Source organism: Labrus bergylta, chromosome 10 (genome assembly GCF_963930695.1).
Source record: "Labrus bergylta chromosome 10, fLabBer1.1, whole genome shotgun sequence".
Lineage (NCBI taxonomy): Eukaryota > Metazoa > Chordata > Actinopteri > Labriformes > Labridae > Labrus > Labrus bergylta.
In genome coordinates, this window is record NC_089204.1 from 18,228,377 (window position 1) to 18,246,292 (window position 17,916).

Below are 17,916 nucleotides of genomic sequence, written 5' to 3' on the forward strand. Positions count from 1 at the left end.
TGGCGAAGGAGGTCCATTCACTTTCTGCTACCAAATTTGTGTAAAAATAATTCTTGACACATCATTAAACATGACACGTTATTCTTTCATCCATCCATACCCATAAAGCAGAGTGTGCACCCGTGCAATGACAACTCATCAGGATTCCTTTCATTACTGAACATAAGGGACAATAGGCCTATATCGAAGAGGGTGTTGAATATCAAAAAAAAAACACAAAGCAACATCTCAGATTTGTGTGGTCAAACATGTATCTTCATTGCAAAGTGATGGTGTAATGAAAAGGACAAGAGAACTACAATAACTAGCCTACACTTAACATGCATTCAGGGTGAACTCGGCTGCCATGTTGTGGCCACTCTAGGTATCTCATCTCATAATCTGTCTCAATTTATTTTTACACCATACACTCTGATAACTTACAGCTCAGTAAACAGCTACCTGTTGTCATCTCCATTCTGAACAGTTTTGTAAATGTACATTTCAAAATGCGAGGGGGGAGAGAGTAGCCAGGCTGCAGCCTTACAGTCTAGGGTTTGTCGGGAGAAGTTTGTGGGTGTAATCTGACTCAGTGAATGGGCTGGGCTTGATTTCGCTCTCACAGCCCAAACAAGCCCAGCCCTCCAGGTCCTAAAACAGGTTTGTATTACACACTCGGGTGGGGTTGCTATTTGGTATCTACACCACACCCTCTGTCAGACTCTCTTTAACAAGAAAGACGAACAGGACCTCTGTATAATCGGCCAGACTTCATCGCGCCTGCCCACGTCTCGTCCCTGTTCTGTTCCCCGCTCTACGCGCTTTGATCGTCCGTCATGTTCCGCTGTGGGATCGCGTACCCCCGGTGCAGGTGGATCGTGCCCCTGCTGCTCCTCTTCGCCATTATTTTTGACATTATCGCCATCGCGGCCACGTCAGGATGGGTGGAGGACGAGGACGCCAAATCCCACTACGCCAGTATGTGGGAGCAGTGCCGAGGCAGGAACGACGTCTGGGACTGCAAGTCTCTCATGGAGCACTGTAAGTGTCAGTTACGTCACGTTGAACATGTAAGGGTCGTAAACTGTAAAGCGTATGGTGCGAGGTAAAACCGAGAGAAACCATGGTTCGAACAGCCAATAAAATAGTGCCATCGAGTGTTACGCGTCATTAATGCAAGGTCTTGACCTCTGGTAGTATGTAGGTATAAAGTCCAGGCAGGGGAAAGTGAGGCCTACGACCCTCTCTAGTCAGTCTGAACTTTGGTCCATAATGGCCTTTTATCACTTCAAGCCCGCCCGAGGAGGAAGGTGCATTCAGGTGTTGAATTGAAAACTGTAACAGACTCTTCTCCGAGTTCAAATTTTACCTTTTGGGAAGGCTTTTTGAAATTCCGGCCTCTCATAATTTCAGCTTAATGTAATGAGACTTAAAGCCCAATATAACATAAAGGGCTTAAATGAGTTTTGAAGAATGTATTTCATCGAGAAAAAAAAAAAGTCAAAGAATCATAACGATCATAGCAGCTCTGTGACCTGTGGCTTCTTCTGTAACTGTTACTGCTGGTAGATGGAGCGCATGTTCTTCTATAATCTGACTTTAATATGAAGAGTGATTTAATATGAGCTGTAGGCCAAGTGTCATATCAGAAAGATTTAATCATATTACACGAGATACAACCTTACCAGGCAGACACTGGCAGTTTGTTCGGGTCAAGCAGAGCTCCATTATCATACAGGAAAGCTTCCTGTTTGCTGTTTTTCTACTTTAAAAAACAAACCCTACAGGAAAAAAGACAAAACAGGCCTACTTCTAATACAACTATATTTCCGCTTTTCCTGCACAACCACACCACTATTTTACAACAGCAGGCAGTAAGAGAATATCCGCCTCAATATAGTGTAAAAATGTGTCTTTAAATAGCTCAAGTCTTCTAAAACTGCTTCCTGAGTGCACTTATAGTTTAACATAGGTGTGCTGGGGTCAGACACCTCGAGGCTGGTTTGAAGATTTGAGACAGCAGGCCTATAGGACTGATACAACAGAAGTCTGTGTGCATGTTAGTCCTTTAAACTCAAATGTGACTTCTTGCAGACACTGTTCATCCAAAGAAGCAATATATCAGTGACAAAATGATCACATCTGAAACAGTGTTTAACGTTAATTGTGAGCCGAACAGACTTGTGTTCTTCCTTCTCAGGTTGTATCTGTGGGTTTTTTTTTCTTACACCCATGGTCACTGACAAAGACTGTATTGTTGCCCTTTATCAGCAGTCACAGCTATTAGCACAGAGCTCCATACTGTTACCTGCAGAAACAACAAAAAGTTCCCAAGACATTGGCTTCTTTAAAAATCATTCAATCGAGCCGTCATCTTATCAGTGGTTTTGTCCATTTCCAGCCCTTCTTTGCAGGAAACTTTAGCTTGTATTTTAAAAAAAAAAGCAACGTTACTGCAGATTCCTTAAATGAAAGCTTGAATGACCTAAATATTCCCTCACATTTAGCGTGTGCTATTTACGGCTGCCGGAACATTTCAATATTTAAAATAAAACATTTATAGTTGGTGAATGTTTGAAGGTTCCAGCGTCTCAAATGAGAAAACATTTCTTCCTTTCTTGGTCTCAGATAAAAACTGAATTCATTGTTTTCCTTGGATATTTCTTCGTAGAAAACGCAACAATTAGTGACATCAGGGATGTTGAGCAAAATAGTTCATAGTTTAAAGAAGCATTTGTTGCCGGTTACATAAATCCTCTTTAATTTGAGATGAACCTTTTATAACTAGATGTTAACGCCAAAGGTTTTGTCCCGTTTTCAATGGTGCTTCCACAATAGTCCTTCAGGGACTTGCTCTGTAAAAAGGTTACATTTTTGTCAAGACCTAAAGTTTTTATCACATCTTGGGTCAGCAGCAGCAGCAGTAGAGAATGTACAAACAATTATGAGAACAAATATGGGACTAAAAGCTATTCTATACTTACAATACCATTAAATTGGTGCTAATACTGATTTTACAGAATAAAGAAGCTTGAACATTTTATTGGGTTTGTAAAATTATGAAGCAGCATGAGAACCGTGACAACTTGTTCTTTTGAAATCTTCGGTAATCTTGGTGTGCTCTTTGGTTCTTCACATGAAGTTGTTTTGTTCTTTGTCTGAACTGTTGGCTGCTTCTGTTTCGGTGTCTCTTAAAGTCTCAGCACTAAACGCTCTTAAACAAAAGAAGATCACAGCTGCCAGAACACTGCTGGCTCAATCTTGGACACATTTTTGCCCCGAGGATCCTCTGAGCATTCTTGTGTCGACGCTCTGACTCAGATACTTGTGGGTAGAGGTTGTTGAACTGAAAACTGAGGACTCAACACAAACAGCAAAAACGTCAACGTGTGTGGTTATGGGACGATATTTGCATCAAACAAAACAGCCGCCTCCCTGTCATTGTTTTAAAGCCGCTCCCCCGGTAAATAGGGAATGGTGCAGCTTTCCTGTGAACTACAGGAACTAACATGTTTTCATGTTGTGGAAATGAGTGCGTCATTGGCGAGTATTTGAGAGTAGATAGTTAGTGGTTACAGCATTTAAGACCACAAGACAATAAGAGAAATTTGCACTATTTTAAAAAGGTAGATCTCTCAGGAAACATTTGATTTGAAGATTCAAGCTTCCTTTTTTTTTTTTAATTTTATTTAAGTTGTACTCCTGGATTATCCAAAAAAAAAAAAAAACAATTTCAGTCTCTAGTGTATCCAACAGCATGTCAGTTCCTGCACATTTAGATTTCAGTGTTTAATTGGAAGCCCTGCACATGTTATATTATGGATGTATCTGCATTTTATTTTCTTAATTAACTTTTCAGTCAGGAAAATGCCAGGAAGCCATGAGAAATGTCCAACATAATCCCTTTAAAGCACAAAGACAGATACCTTGTGACCTTGTGTTATCCGCCCATGGGTCCAAAAACCAAAAGCATTCAGGTGACTGTTGTCCATACAACTCAAAAAGTTAGCAAAAACTGAACTCAGATTCTGCATATTACTTGTTTTATGCTCAAAACTTTTAACAAAGCATTGTCGGAAATTAAGTTTCTTACTATTGATTATTGTTTTATCACTAAATACTATCCAGGCACATTCTTTCAACATTGTCCACTCTTAATACATAATCGAACACACACACTTTCACTTTCTTTCTATAATCTCTCCAGTTATATCATAGTTCCACTTTTTGTGTGTGTCACCAAGCAGGTCGTTTCTAAAGAAGCCGTTTGTGCAGCATGAATTGAACCACTGAAAAATGAAACCTTTGAAACTGTGCTCTCATCACGGAAAGCTGCATGCTGTGAAGGTGTCCCATTAAAAAATCTCTTCAGTCAAAGTGCAGGGTGTCGAGCTGATCCCCGCTGACTTCATGAGAGACTTTCTCTACAAGCTTTTGATGAATATTATCCTTGACTGTAAGACCAAGGCTGCCCTGCATACTTCAGAGCGAACACATTTGTCAGGGTCATTGCTTCATGCAGTACATGTGGGAGAGTGTGAGCTTGTATCAGTTAATCAGAGGTGTGTTTCAATGGAAAAGTCACAGTTTAGAACATAAAGTGAAGCATAATCTCTTTAGTTTGGATAGGATCAAGGAGACAGATGTTGAACAGCTGGATGGATTTAAGTACGAGTGATCAGGACAGTGAGTTCTAGTTTGCACAGCAGACATCTTCACATGTTTATTAAGTAGAGAACATTACCCAGTTAAAAACAAATACACAGATAGAAGGACACAAAACATAACAGGTTTACGTATAGACCTACTTAAAGCTTCTGCAAGCTGATTATGAACCAGGCTGATATTAAAAATGACGCCTCTTTATGAGCAACAAAAGCAAGCAAAACTATCAGCATTACGATTCATTATTTCTGTATTGTCATTTTTAATGTCTGAATTGGCCTCCATAAGGTGGGTGTCAAATAATGAACAGCCCCCTGCCAGAAGAGCCTTTTTTTTTTACTTTTTTTTTTTTTTTTAAACTTTTTTTCACCTTGGAAAAAATAGGACAGTGGATAGAGTTGGAAATTAGGGACAGAGAGTGTGGGGAATGACATGCGGGAAAAGGTGCCACAGGTTGGATTTGAACCCGGCTGCCCCCCTCGAGGACTACACCCTCCATACATGGGGCGCGCGCACTAAACACTTAATTCTCCCCTATTCTTGATATATTTCACAGTTAAAAGAATGCATGATGATATTTTTTTTAAATTAAAAACGTACACATCTACAGATTTCAGCAAAGAGATTAGTGGTACCGCTGTGTCATCAGGTGGTGCCAAAGTCGGTGCAATCCAAACGTTCCTCACAGGAGCTTTAAAGTAATCAGAGAAACATGAACAAAGGAACACAGTTTGAAACAGCCCTTATATACAACTGTTGCTCATGTTTCAATTATTAGAACAACGATAATGGAACATTTTTAGCACCTTGAAGGACTTCTAGAAATTAAACTTAATGGCAACGAGAAGACATCCATTGTTTTGACACATCTTCTACTGAAAAATTATTTAAATAAATCCAACCAATCATATGTCCTCACACAAGTTTCTCATAAAATACAATCAGTAACATTTCTGTTAAAGCCTCTGGACTGATATTATACAAGTAGATAAGCTGTGCTTACATTCTACCAGATGTTTCCATCGTTGTCTCAAAGTTGAGAAATGTGTTTATTTTTTTCATATTAATAATGGTGCGTTTCCATTTAGTTATCTTACAGGGAAACACAGGAAATGATGCGTCCGATAGTGAGTCAAAGAAAAACATAAATTGTTTATTTAAACTAAAGTAGATCTGTTTAGTTAGAATACACTGAAATAATGTAAATTACATTTTAATTAATGAGCTGAATTGTAAACATGATTTCTCCCTGGGACACGTCTTTTCAATTTCCATTGTCAATGATGGCAGTTTAACACTTTAACACTCAACAATCTCCCATGAGCCTACAGTACATTTACAACATTACATGTTGTCTAATTGGTCCCTTTAGAAGGAGCATAAAAACGTGTATGGTTTAAAGCTGCAGAATATTTACAGTGCAGCTGATTTCTACCATTAAATGACTGTTTAGAGCCATAGCCACTTTGTTGCAAAGTTTTTGTGGAAAGATCTCACTCTCCCAGGCTGGCTGATATCTAAATGCTTTGTTTATGAGCAATCTAATCTGAATGAGGGATAGATCAACAAACTATGATACTGTATGTCTATAAAGTCTCAGTTCATTATTCTGTTCTTGACCTGACTATAGCAGAACATTGTGTTGTCAGTGAGCTTGATTGCCCCAGCAAAAAGTAGATGTAGGGTAACAAAATTGAACCAGATGAACCAGTCTGGTTTGTGTCAGTGTGTACATGATGATTGAAATACCTCAGGCTGAGGCAGGTAGGGCATTACCTGAACAGAAACACACACCCACACGCATACACTCGCACACACTCAGGTATGAATAATTTAGGGTGTTGTCTGATCCAGTTCCAGGGAATTGGGTGTGACAGGTGTACAAAAACCACAAAGCAGAGTTGACTGTAGTCCAAACCATATTTGGAAAGTGTAAGAAACTGACCTGCATGCTAAAATAATGCTTAATGCAAAGCTTGGCTCTTTTGTCAATCCTAACCGACATGTACATATTGAAATATAGATTTTAGAGACGTGAAATATTAACTTGCAGATACTTTTACTCACACCCCCTGGGAAAAAAAAACTGTTTCGGTCTCATCCGTTTATATAAAGAGAAATTCATATATGCAGCAATACATGATAAGATCTGCTCACGTCTGACTTGATGTGCTCTATTATTTCCTTGTTATTACAGCGGCCATGTTCGCACGGTGTCACAGTGAAAGGGCTGTTAAGAGTGTGTTATGTGCAGCAAGTAGACAGCTGTACCCTCCCCCCCTCTCTCTTTCTCTGTCTTCATATCAGTTTGAGCTTCCCTTGTGGAATGTGTTCTAATGAGTTCATGCTGTTAAGTGGTGAGAGTGAGACGCAACAGACACTGAGGACACATTGCACAACACTATAGCTCATTTATTCCTAGAAATATGTCCTTACATTTGTAAACAGGGTATGAACTAATCATATATATATATATATATATATATATACACACACACACACACACACACACACACACACACACACACACACACACACACACACACACACACACACACACACACACACACACACACACACACACACACACAGCATACAACATATAGCATCGGAATAGCATATAATTAATGCAATAAGCAGTCACTGCTTCCATTGTGCTTTGCTAAATGAATACACAGTTTGGTTTTAGAAGTTTGGTGAGAACACTTTATTTTACAAGTCTATTAGCTTCAGTATAAAGTTAAAAAAAAAAAAATGTCATGGTAGTACAACAAAAAATATAAAAGAGTGTTGTAAAAACAACTTTGTTAGTAATATTTTGCCCATTAAATAGGAATAGAGAAAACTATATTGCTCACTTTTTGCATGAAAAGGGCCAAGATGTGACTCGAGATACCGCCTTTACTCAAGGTGGAACATCTAATGCGTGCACCTAGAACATCAAGAGGAAGTAACAATCTAAACATTGCCCACCATTGTGATGTGGACTAACTTTAAAGGCCTCCAGTTGTGCCTTTTTGAGCCAGAAGAGACCATAATTGGGCTACAGGGTGGATACCCATTGCTATATCTCTTATTGCATGTCACAGTTGTAGTGACTTGTCAATAGAGAGGTAGCCACAACCCTTCAGCAGACATGTTAATATTTAGGATATTTCTATTTATGGGACCTCTATTTGCAAAATCATATAGTATTGAAGAACACTTGAAACTAGTCAGTGAGACCATGTACTCATCAGCGAACAGTTTACTGAAGTAATGAATGATATCAGAAGAAGGGAAACAGACTTCTTTCAACCAGTGGAGTCTGCTCCTGCTACTTGTTCAAAGAATGCAGGTTTAGCTTCAAATCCTCTTTAGTTTGGTTTATAGAAACTTTGTATTAGGACACTGAGATCACTATATTTAAATGAACTTTAGTAAGACCAGAAACTTTGAAAGAGTTTGTCTTTGAAAGAATTTCTCCATGTTTTCTTGTCACTAATGTGGTTCGTTTTGTTTTGTGTTTGGACTCCAGCTTGGGCTCAGGCTGTGGCTGCTCTGATGATCATCGGCCTCCTCATCCTCATCATCGCCTTCATCATCTCCTGTGTGGCTCTGTGCTGCTCGCTCAACATCAGCATGCTGCCCGTCATTGGAGCGCTGTTGATCATTGTCGGTAAGAAATACACACACGTACACACACGTTCGGCATGTTTGAACACTGCTCGGAGCTCGCCGCAGAGTCAGGTGAAGTCTGCAGTAGCAGAGAATAAATCAGAGCCTTACAGCTACACCCTCAAAGAATCAAACTTAAAGCAGACAAAGGGAAAAGTGGTTTCCAAAAGCAACCTGTTTCAGTTTTAGTTTTTCTAGAGAATAAAGTGTTAAGCAGTCAAAGATGAACTCAATATGGTGTTTAAGATTTACTAACACTGATAACGAAGATGCCTCCAGTCCTACAGTGCATGATATTTTATCCTCTGAGAACATGTTGACGCTTGCGTTGGTAAGACTTCTCATAGTTTCACTGCACTTTCATTGAGCAGCCTCAAGGCAACTGAAAATAATAACAGGTACATATTTTCTCACTTAACCCTGGCAGCATTAGGCTAACTTTTTAAGAAATAATCACCTCATTCATTCTTACTGTAGAAATAGTTCCTGAACAGCGAGGCCTGAGGATAACACTGAGTGTATACAAGACAATAGTTTTAGATAGGAAAAAGTGATTTTGAATTATTGGAATATAACAGAATAGAACAACAACATTCAAGTCTTTAGCCAGAAATGACCGGGCAAACACCTCGAAATCAAAACTTCCTACAGTGTTTGATACAGCTAGAAAGTTTGTGCACAGTGATGATATGATAACTGGGTTCCTGTACTTATATCAAAAATGAATCCCTTATTTTGAAGAATTTAAATACATTTTTATTAAGACGTTCTTAAGTGTTACATGTTCTTGAAAAAACAAGAAGCAGTACAAAGAAGTTTGCCAGAATAAAAAAGTTTTAAATTTACATCATTATGATTTAATTTACCAAATATCTATACCTATAACTTTCTCCAATTTAAAGTTTCAGTACTTGTAGTAAGCAATATGAGTTGACACCCCCAGTTCTAGTGTCAAATGAGAACGCTTTGGTGATTTTATTACCTTGTGACTCTCTGTGAAGCACAGTCCGATGGTGGCTAGGCATTTGGTGATTGTTGGTACGACACAGTCCCAACCACTGTCCACTATAAGGGTTTTAAAATACCAGGTGGAAGGATGTTATTGCATTTTCCCTACTTAAAGGGATTTAATTTAGTCAGACAAATACAGGTTAAATGTGCTTATAAGGCCCTTAAAAGAATAGGTGTACTGTTTAGAAAAGGTGTGTGTCAGGGTTTCAGACATAGAAAATGAGACATCAATGCAGAGACACAAAGATGAGTGTGTGTAAAACAAGAGGAGTGAAAGCAGAACCAGAAATTCAAACTCTGACTTTGAATGAAAAGTGGGAGGTGATGAACAACCTTAATCCCCAGGAAAGAGTTTGAACACGGTGAAGTTAAAAAGTTTGAAGAAAAAAGTAGAGGGAGTCTAAGTGAAAGGGAACGGAGGAGGCAGAGAGTGAGTTAGACTTTATCTTTGTGGGGAGGCATTGGTGAGCCTTAAGTGTGATGTTACCATGGGAACAGCTGGTTTGGTCTGTTTGTGTAATTGACTCACACAACAGAGAAAGTCAGAAAACATGGGACAGAGCCAAACACACACACACACACACACACACACACACACACACACACACACACACACACACACACACACACCTTGTCGTAGAACAGGCGTACTGGAGGTCGGTTTAAAATGTGCCTGAGAGAGTTTTAATCTATTTAACATTTCTGTTGAGTAAAAGTTGGCACTTGTCGCCCACAGTTGGCACCAAATGACCTTTTGTACCAGCCTTAGAGGATGATAACAGTTTCACCCTGTAGTTTTTACATCAACAGTTATTAAAAAATAAATCCTGTTTCTTTGATCTGTGGATTAACAAATCATCCCAGATGACTGTACTGTATTTATTAACCTAATCTGGTTTCACTTCACTCTTATTAGTTTAATGAAAGGACTTTTTTCTGCGACGTATTGATTTAATTTTCAATTGATGTATTTTATTAAGTCATCAAGCGACAGTGTGCAATGACATTAATCATTTATACAAGGAGAAATGAAAAGATGGGAGCACCATATTTAGCGAGTCGTTCATTTCCATCTGTAGTCCCTCGTAAAAATGACACAAGGCCAACTATAAAAACTCCACTTGGAGGCCTAACACCATAAATAACAGGAGGACAATAATACACAATGCATGATATGAGGGGCAATATAATCCTACATATAATAGCTACATTATAGAGATACTAATGCAGGTTGCTTACTCAATAAAACCCTTAAGTACGCTGCACAGTAGAAGCTGCAATATGAGGGAGAGGGACACAGCAATCACATTTAAAAGTAACCAAGATGCTAGTACAGTTTATTTACTTCATAAAGTATAAACTGCTGAAATATAAAGTGCTATATAAAACATGTGACAATATTTAAAGTGGCCAAAGTAGCCCAAACATCTATCCAGGATCAGTGCTGACAAGACTGATAAAAAACGTCTTCAGCTTCTTAGTTGATGAAATCAGAATAGAAGTTTATTGTAAACTGTGTCCATTAGCATTAGCTAACGTTATTTCTGGCTTAATCATTACAATAAAAATATCTAATGTAAATATAATGTAAAAATACATTATAATGCAATAGGTAATGTGATAAATAAAACTTCAATAAATAACCTTTTTCTTGAACATGAATTACATCAGAATTTTAGTTGTTTAAAGAAACCCCAACGATCACACTCTACTTCATGTCATCAAAATACTTTTTTATTATTATCTTTTATTGAGAGGCCGCTGGTGACAGAAATTATACTGTGCATTTAAGAAGTTTTGACATTTTACTGAACTAGACTGCTATATATTCTCGTGTCCCGTCTGTTTGAATGTGAAGTATTTGTAGCTGATGGGCTACAGCCATGTCAGTTTGGTCATTTTAGTCCTCTCAGCTGACATGCTGTGGACTTCACAATCCCAGAGAAAGTTTCTTAAACTTAAATTCAGAAATGATCAGGCAGTGTCTTCTAATGGATTTCAAACCCAGCGTCTGTAACTAATAGAGGAGTATTATGTTAGGCTGATGATCACAGCTGACTCACTGCCTGCCCTGCCTTAGTTACTGGGCGTCAAGGGTAACGCAAAATGAATTACACAGAAATTGTTCAGCAGAACAAAACAGTGTCACACCTATATCCAGAGTCTGCGTCTGGAAATGGTGACTGACAACAATCAACCAGCACTGAGTTTCAGGAACAGATCGGATCTCGGTCTGCAGATACTGACTCACCTCTATCTAACAGATGTCGATATGATAGTGTAACTTTAACACGCTCATGGGAACTTTTCTTTCACACAGTTGTGTTAGTGTCAGTGTCTTCTGTTCATCCAGCTGACTATAAGACCCAAGTCATGTTTCATTCTGCTCTTCCCCCATCTTATATAGTAACCTATTCACTGAGGGGGGACTTTTTACTTCCATGTTCAATGTTTTCACCTTTTTTTGTCTCTCGACAGTGGTTCTACAGATCATCGCTCTGATCATCTACCCAGTCAAGTTCAACGAGATGATCTTTGAGGGCAACTACTTCTACACCTGGGCGTACGGCTTCGGCTGGGGCGCCACCATCCTTTGCATTGGCTGTGCGATCCTCTTCTGCTGCCTGCCGCGCTACGAGGACGAGCTGAGCGGCATGGCCAAGACCAAATACATCTACACCTCTGCTTAAAGACAAAAGAAAACCTACACCCACACACACACACACACACACACACACACACACACACACACACACACACACACAGTTACATTTTCCACTCGTCACTCTGAGCTGGATCTGCGCTAGCCATTGGACATTTTTACCCTGCACCGTTTCACCAAAGATCCAAGAGTGGTATTTGAAATAGAGGTTTCATTCTCTTTGAAAGTGGACTGTGATTGGATGTTGCATCTGCTTTTATATAACAACCTCTACTGTGTTTAAGGTTAAGTCAGCTATAAAAAAAAAAATGTTTTAACCATGGTATTTTGGACATTCTCCATTTTGGTGAAAACATATTCCTTATTTTGTTTTAACCAATGCAAGATCACCTAAGTGCTCTTAACCGTAGTGGTGTAATTATGTGTAAAACTTGCTTTAGCCTGATTGACTTTTAGAACTCCTTTCAACTTTGACACTAACATTTTTGCATAAGATGCAAAAGAAACGACTGTTTGTCGTTTAGATTTGTGTCCTGTGTTTTATTATAAGTTTTTCTTTCATTCATGAGTGTGTCTTTTTTTTTCTCTTTGTTGCTTTGCGTGAGTTAAGAAGAAAGCTTAGGCTCAGAAGCTGAATGTAACCTGTATACATATGAAAATATACATGTAGTTTAAGACTCATGTTTGCACCTTTTGTGGGCTTTATTGATCATTCTGACGTGCGCTTTGTCTCTTGAAGTTTTTTTTTTTTTTTTGACTAAATACCAAAATGGGAATTAGTGTGGGAGTGTGCTTTCCGGGCTTTGCATCTGTCCTGAACACAAATAATGAAAATTGAATTTGAGATTAGAGCAGAGGGTGATATTTTTTGGAATTGACATTGGAGCAGTTGTTGCTTTGATGGCCCTCTAAACAGGAAACAATTAAAATGAGATTTCAAAGAGATTGATACTTATTAATCTGACACGTGCAGATTTTGAAAACAAAATTCTTTCAGAAATGACATGGATATTTTTTTTTATATTGAAACTTAAGATTCCCTGACAATTTCCCTTCAAGCGGACAGTCATTGTAGAACATATGGTTGAAGTGGTCATCATATATAGAAATCTGCAGCAATCTTACAACAAAAAAAGGTCCAACTCATGTAAGCGTCCTTGTTTAATACTGATGCCAAATTGTCATTATTTTTGGTTAAAAGGGAATAATGTAAATTCTGAAACTTGTTCTGCTTTTTTTTCTCGTATTTGCATCGAAGAAGTTATATTTAGAGAGTGTGTTCAGAGAGATTAAAGACTTGAAGCTGTTTTCATTCACAGACAGATGACCAATCATGTATTCTTTTCAAAGCCTTTTTGAAGTTTGTGAAAGTGATCACTTCTGAAAACCATCTGCTGGTTTGTTAAGACACTGAGACCAACCTTCTGACATACTGTGTGATAATCCTGTGCCTTAGCTTCTTCTAGTGTTCTGATGCTGAATCCTTAACGACCTATCAAACTGGTCGTTCTGGTTTTTGCTGACTAACGCTTAATTCCAGGCATCTGTTGCGTCTATATTCATGTCCAAACAAGACCAATTAATTTTCTTTATTGATGGAGTTCCAAGAAAACACGGAAAACCCAAACTTCAGATTTGTTATCTAACTTTGGTGTGTTTCCAGTTGATTTTCAAACAATGTGCTGCGTAAATAAGTACTGGAATTGTCTCAATGATGGGGTGAAAACTTTTAAAATGTGCTCTTCACAGCAAGAAGATGTAGAGGATTCTATTTTATTACATTCATCCACTTCTGGAAATCACCCAGCTGTTCTTCTGCTGTAGTATGAATTGAATATTTTTGCTAGTCTGTGTATTTTTTATCAATAAAAAGTTTTGTTTTTCCGAAGTGGATTCATTTTCTGACTCGTTTTTACAAAGTAGTGGCCATGTTTATTTTCTGAAGAGCGAGTAGAAGCAGAAGCAGCAGGAGAAATTCAGTGTTAGGAGTCTTGTCCATGGGACACATCGGACGTGTTACTGTAGGAGCTGGGGATTGAACCCTCTGCCTTCCGGTTGAGAGACGATGACTCCAACTGAGCCACAGCCGCCCCCCCCCCCCCCCCCCCCCATTAACTATTTCAGTTAATACTTTTTTCATTATACGGTCGGGCCGAACCTTTGGGGATGAAGATTATTACATTCTCAAGATTCCCAGCAGCAGATACATTTACCAAAAAAAACCTAATATACTACTATATTACTTAATATGAAAATGTATCCAAATCTGAATGTAAGATGAAGCCTTTCTACATTTTAAAAGGCCACTGAGTTCTATACCAAAATTAAGTTGTATCCAGTTATTTGTCATGGGGGGGGTGGGTGTTTTCACCTAACATGCACAATTGCTTCCACAAAGATGAGTCATGATTTATGACTTGCACACACACCCAGAGAGTCTCACCCAGGACAAGCCTGGGTGATAATCAGACTTTGCTCAGCATGTGCTGACAGCTCTGGTTTCTCTGTGAGAGGGGTGGAGACAAAAAGAGCGCCCGAGAGAGAAAATGACAAGAGGGTGAGAAATACAGGGAGAAGGAGAGGAGGGAATTTCAGGGGAAGGCTGAGCAAGGCAGGGAGGGAGGGAGGGAGGGAGGGTAACTGGTGTACAGTCAAATGAGGAAACAAAACAGGAAGAAGATAGAGAAACAAAAGATAAAAGTGGATACTCTATTGTTCAGATCCTTGCTCTGTCCTGTCTGGTTTAATTCTACAGTCAAACACAGGGAAGAAAACCACTGATATATTCTCTATAAAGCTTGACATGTTCAAACATGAAGCACCTCGAGCAACTACAGTTATACAATATTTCACACTGCTACAGACTGGGTAAGAAAAATGTCGGTGGAGGGAATATTTAGCAGAGATAAGTTAGGTTTATTTACAGTCTTGACATTGTATTTCATCAAACTATACAGTAATTAACAGGACTTTTACAATACAACTTGATGTAACATTTAGGTGCCGCTTCATCATGTAAAAAATATCACAGCACAAATGCTTTGATCTAAAGGATACTGAAGCAGGAGGAAGCATGTCCTTCATTGAAAACTTAAGAAGTATGAGGTGATAATGAACTGAAAGAACAGCATGTTTTTGAGCCTTTCCTACAAACAGAACTTATCAATCATTATTTTATTATATAGATGAATCAGTGCATATGAAGTATCACATCCTGCTGTTGTTGTTGAACTTCAGTATTTGATCCTGTTTTTCTAGACTTAGCGAGATCTCAAAAAAAGTAATAGAATTCACAAGGCAACACATACATGACGCCTCGCATCCCCTCATAAACTATCGGGTATTACATTTTTAATGAAAAATTTTACATTTTAAAGAATTTTAAAGTTTCTCAGGCATGACTTAGTGCAAGAACAATACACTGATTACTGTAACACAATTAATATTTTTATATACTGATTTTCCCCAATGGGGGATCAATAAAGTTTATCTTATCTTATTTTAATATTTTTACCTTCATGATGTCTGAGTTCAAACATTTTTATTTTATTTGTGTTGAAAAGTGTTGTGATGATAAAAAATGTTTTCATGAATTTATCAAGTTTTTGTCTCTTCAATTAAAATAATCTTTGTTGGTCTACTTGTTTAATTTTTTAAAGATTATAAATGCAAACAATGACTCTTAAGTTCATACAAATACGTCAAAACCCAAATGCAAACCAACAACAGGTAAGGTGTTAAAAGGAATTGTACTATTTTGCAGGGTTGGGGTGTCCAGGACTGGGGGGTGAGGAAGTGAGCTTTTTAGAAGTGTCTGGTGGGCTTTGTAGGCAGTGAGGTGGCTTGGCAGAAGAAGGTTTTGTTGTGTAGATGTTGTTAGTGTATGTTTTGTTTCCTAACAGAAACATTGTCTCTGTCTCCTGCCCAGGGACTACAGATGTAAATTAGCTTATAGCTAACTCTGGTAGGCTAATAGGCTGTAGACTGTCCCTGTCAAAATAAACAAACAAATAAATAAATAAAGGTCCTGGAGACAAGAAAGCATGTAGGTTTTTTTCAGAAACAGGGATGTTAATTTTCACTTTAACACCATTTCCCTAAACTGCAGAGATACATATCATTTTATAGAATTTAAGAGAGTGTCTCCCTAGAGATAAAAAAAAGTATTTCTGATTTTGATGTTTTCAAGAGAAATACATTCTTCTAAATTCATTCTTTGATTGATCTATTGCTGCATTGACACATCTGATGGAATAATAATCTATCAAAATGATAAACATTTGGATTTTTTTAACACTGATTCACAACTTTTTTTATGTGGGGAAAAAAGATTTAACAGTTTGTAATTTTTACTCTCTGAGTTTTTTTCCTCCTCTTTTTCCTGTGATGCTGTATTTGTGCCACTAGAGGTCAGGCTTGTTCATCAAATCAGCCTCTTTGGCTCTTTCCTTCTTGCACCTGTCCAGCCAACATTGTCTTCTCTTTGTTTCAGGTTAACTTTTAGAGGTATCTGTTAATGAGTGTCTCCACCGAAAAAAAATACACTATAATCAAACAAAGTAAAGTCCTTACCCCTACTCAAACCTTTGCTAAGTGATCTTCAGTGTAGGTGGGTTTCTGTTCTGCCTCCGAGGTGCTTTCCACAGAGAAGAGGAGCCAGAAGAACGTTGAGATGCTCCCTTTCACAGTTCTCCGCAGGGTTCTCCCCGCTCCTCTGCCAGCTCATACCAGGACGGGTCCCCAAGGCTTTTGGGGCCCTGATGGAAATTATCTGTGTTCAGAAGTCACTGTGAGGGACGGGCCACACTGTCAGAACATAAGAGACGTATGACTCTGGAGGACGTCTACAGGTATGGAGCTTATAGATTTATGTTAAGAACCTGGATGTTAATGTCTGCGATTATCATAACCCCCGCCCCTCTCCCAGCAGAACCAGGAAAGGTGCAAACACGAGGCACAGCAGCCTTCTTATACATTCACTATTCATATTTTACAATTACACATGTTTTGCTGTTAAACTTTAAAAATGTGTCAATTTGATGTGCATCAATATAGAAGTGGTAGAGGACTTAATATACCCGAGATTCAAATTGATTCTTTCACCGTGTATGTTGTGAAAGACGTGACACTGAAAGACACTTCATCACTTTGGATTTTTTAGGGTTACTCACATCGACCCACCTGGTGATCTGGAACAACGCAGTGGGCTATTGTTTGTTCTGGGGTTTCCAGAGTGCTGATGACTTTGTTGTTTTTCTTGTATCACTTCCAAAACCAGCCCCTATTGATCATCCCAAAACACTGATTCAGCTAAATGACCCACAGAGCCTGTAAAAAGCTTGAAAAGTTAGATCAGCATAGTTGTTTGTCAGTCATTTACAATCAAGGAAACAAGCTGTTTAAATAGGTCAGAATAAGATCATGTTCTTTTAGAGTAAATTCTCAGTTCTGGTCCTTCTTGAAATAAGTAGAGGTGAACCTGTGCGCACTTTTCAAAGGCAACACTGACTCATTGAGATCATTCCTCATGAATCCATGCGGGCAGGTGATTAGTACACTTTCTGTTCCCCTCATGAGTAGGTAGAAAAGGAACCGTAGTTTCCAGAGCGGTGGGCACAACACAATCCAAGGAGTCTTTCCACATGCAGGGAAGAGAAAGGAAAATAGAAAGTGAGGCGTGAATCAGCAGAAGCTTGTTGGTTTAAGTTAGATAACAACAAGAAGATAAGAACATGTTTTTGTGACAGTTTGTTAATCTGGATATTTGAAAAAGGTTTACATTTTAACCCAATCCTATGGAGTTAAACTCAACCAGTTGTCGGTAGATCCAAATCATGGAGTTCAATTTTTAAATAATGATGATTAGAAATGTGATGATATGGATGTGTCTGTGTTTCCCCTAGGTTTACAGCGTTGGGGGGGTGGGGACAAGCCGACATGCC

At 38.6% G+C, this 17,916-nt stretch overlaps 1 protein-coding gene across 1 annotated transcript; it reads left to right on the plus strand.

The window, feature by feature from the left end:
* The first annotated feature begins 636 nt into the window (after positions 1-636).
* Positions 637-13,862, plus strand: perp (p53 apoptosis effector related to pmp22). The gene is made up of 3 exons (XM_020650254.3): positions 637-1,020; positions 8,162-8,302; positions 11,791-13,862. Exons 1-3 carry the CDS (start codon positions 816-818, stop codon positions 12,000-12,002), a joined length of 558 nt encoding a protein of 185 aa, XP_020505910.1. The 5' UTR covers positions 637-815; the 3' UTR covers positions 12,003-13,862.
* The last annotated feature ends 4,054 nt before the right edge of the window (positions 13,863-17,916 follow it).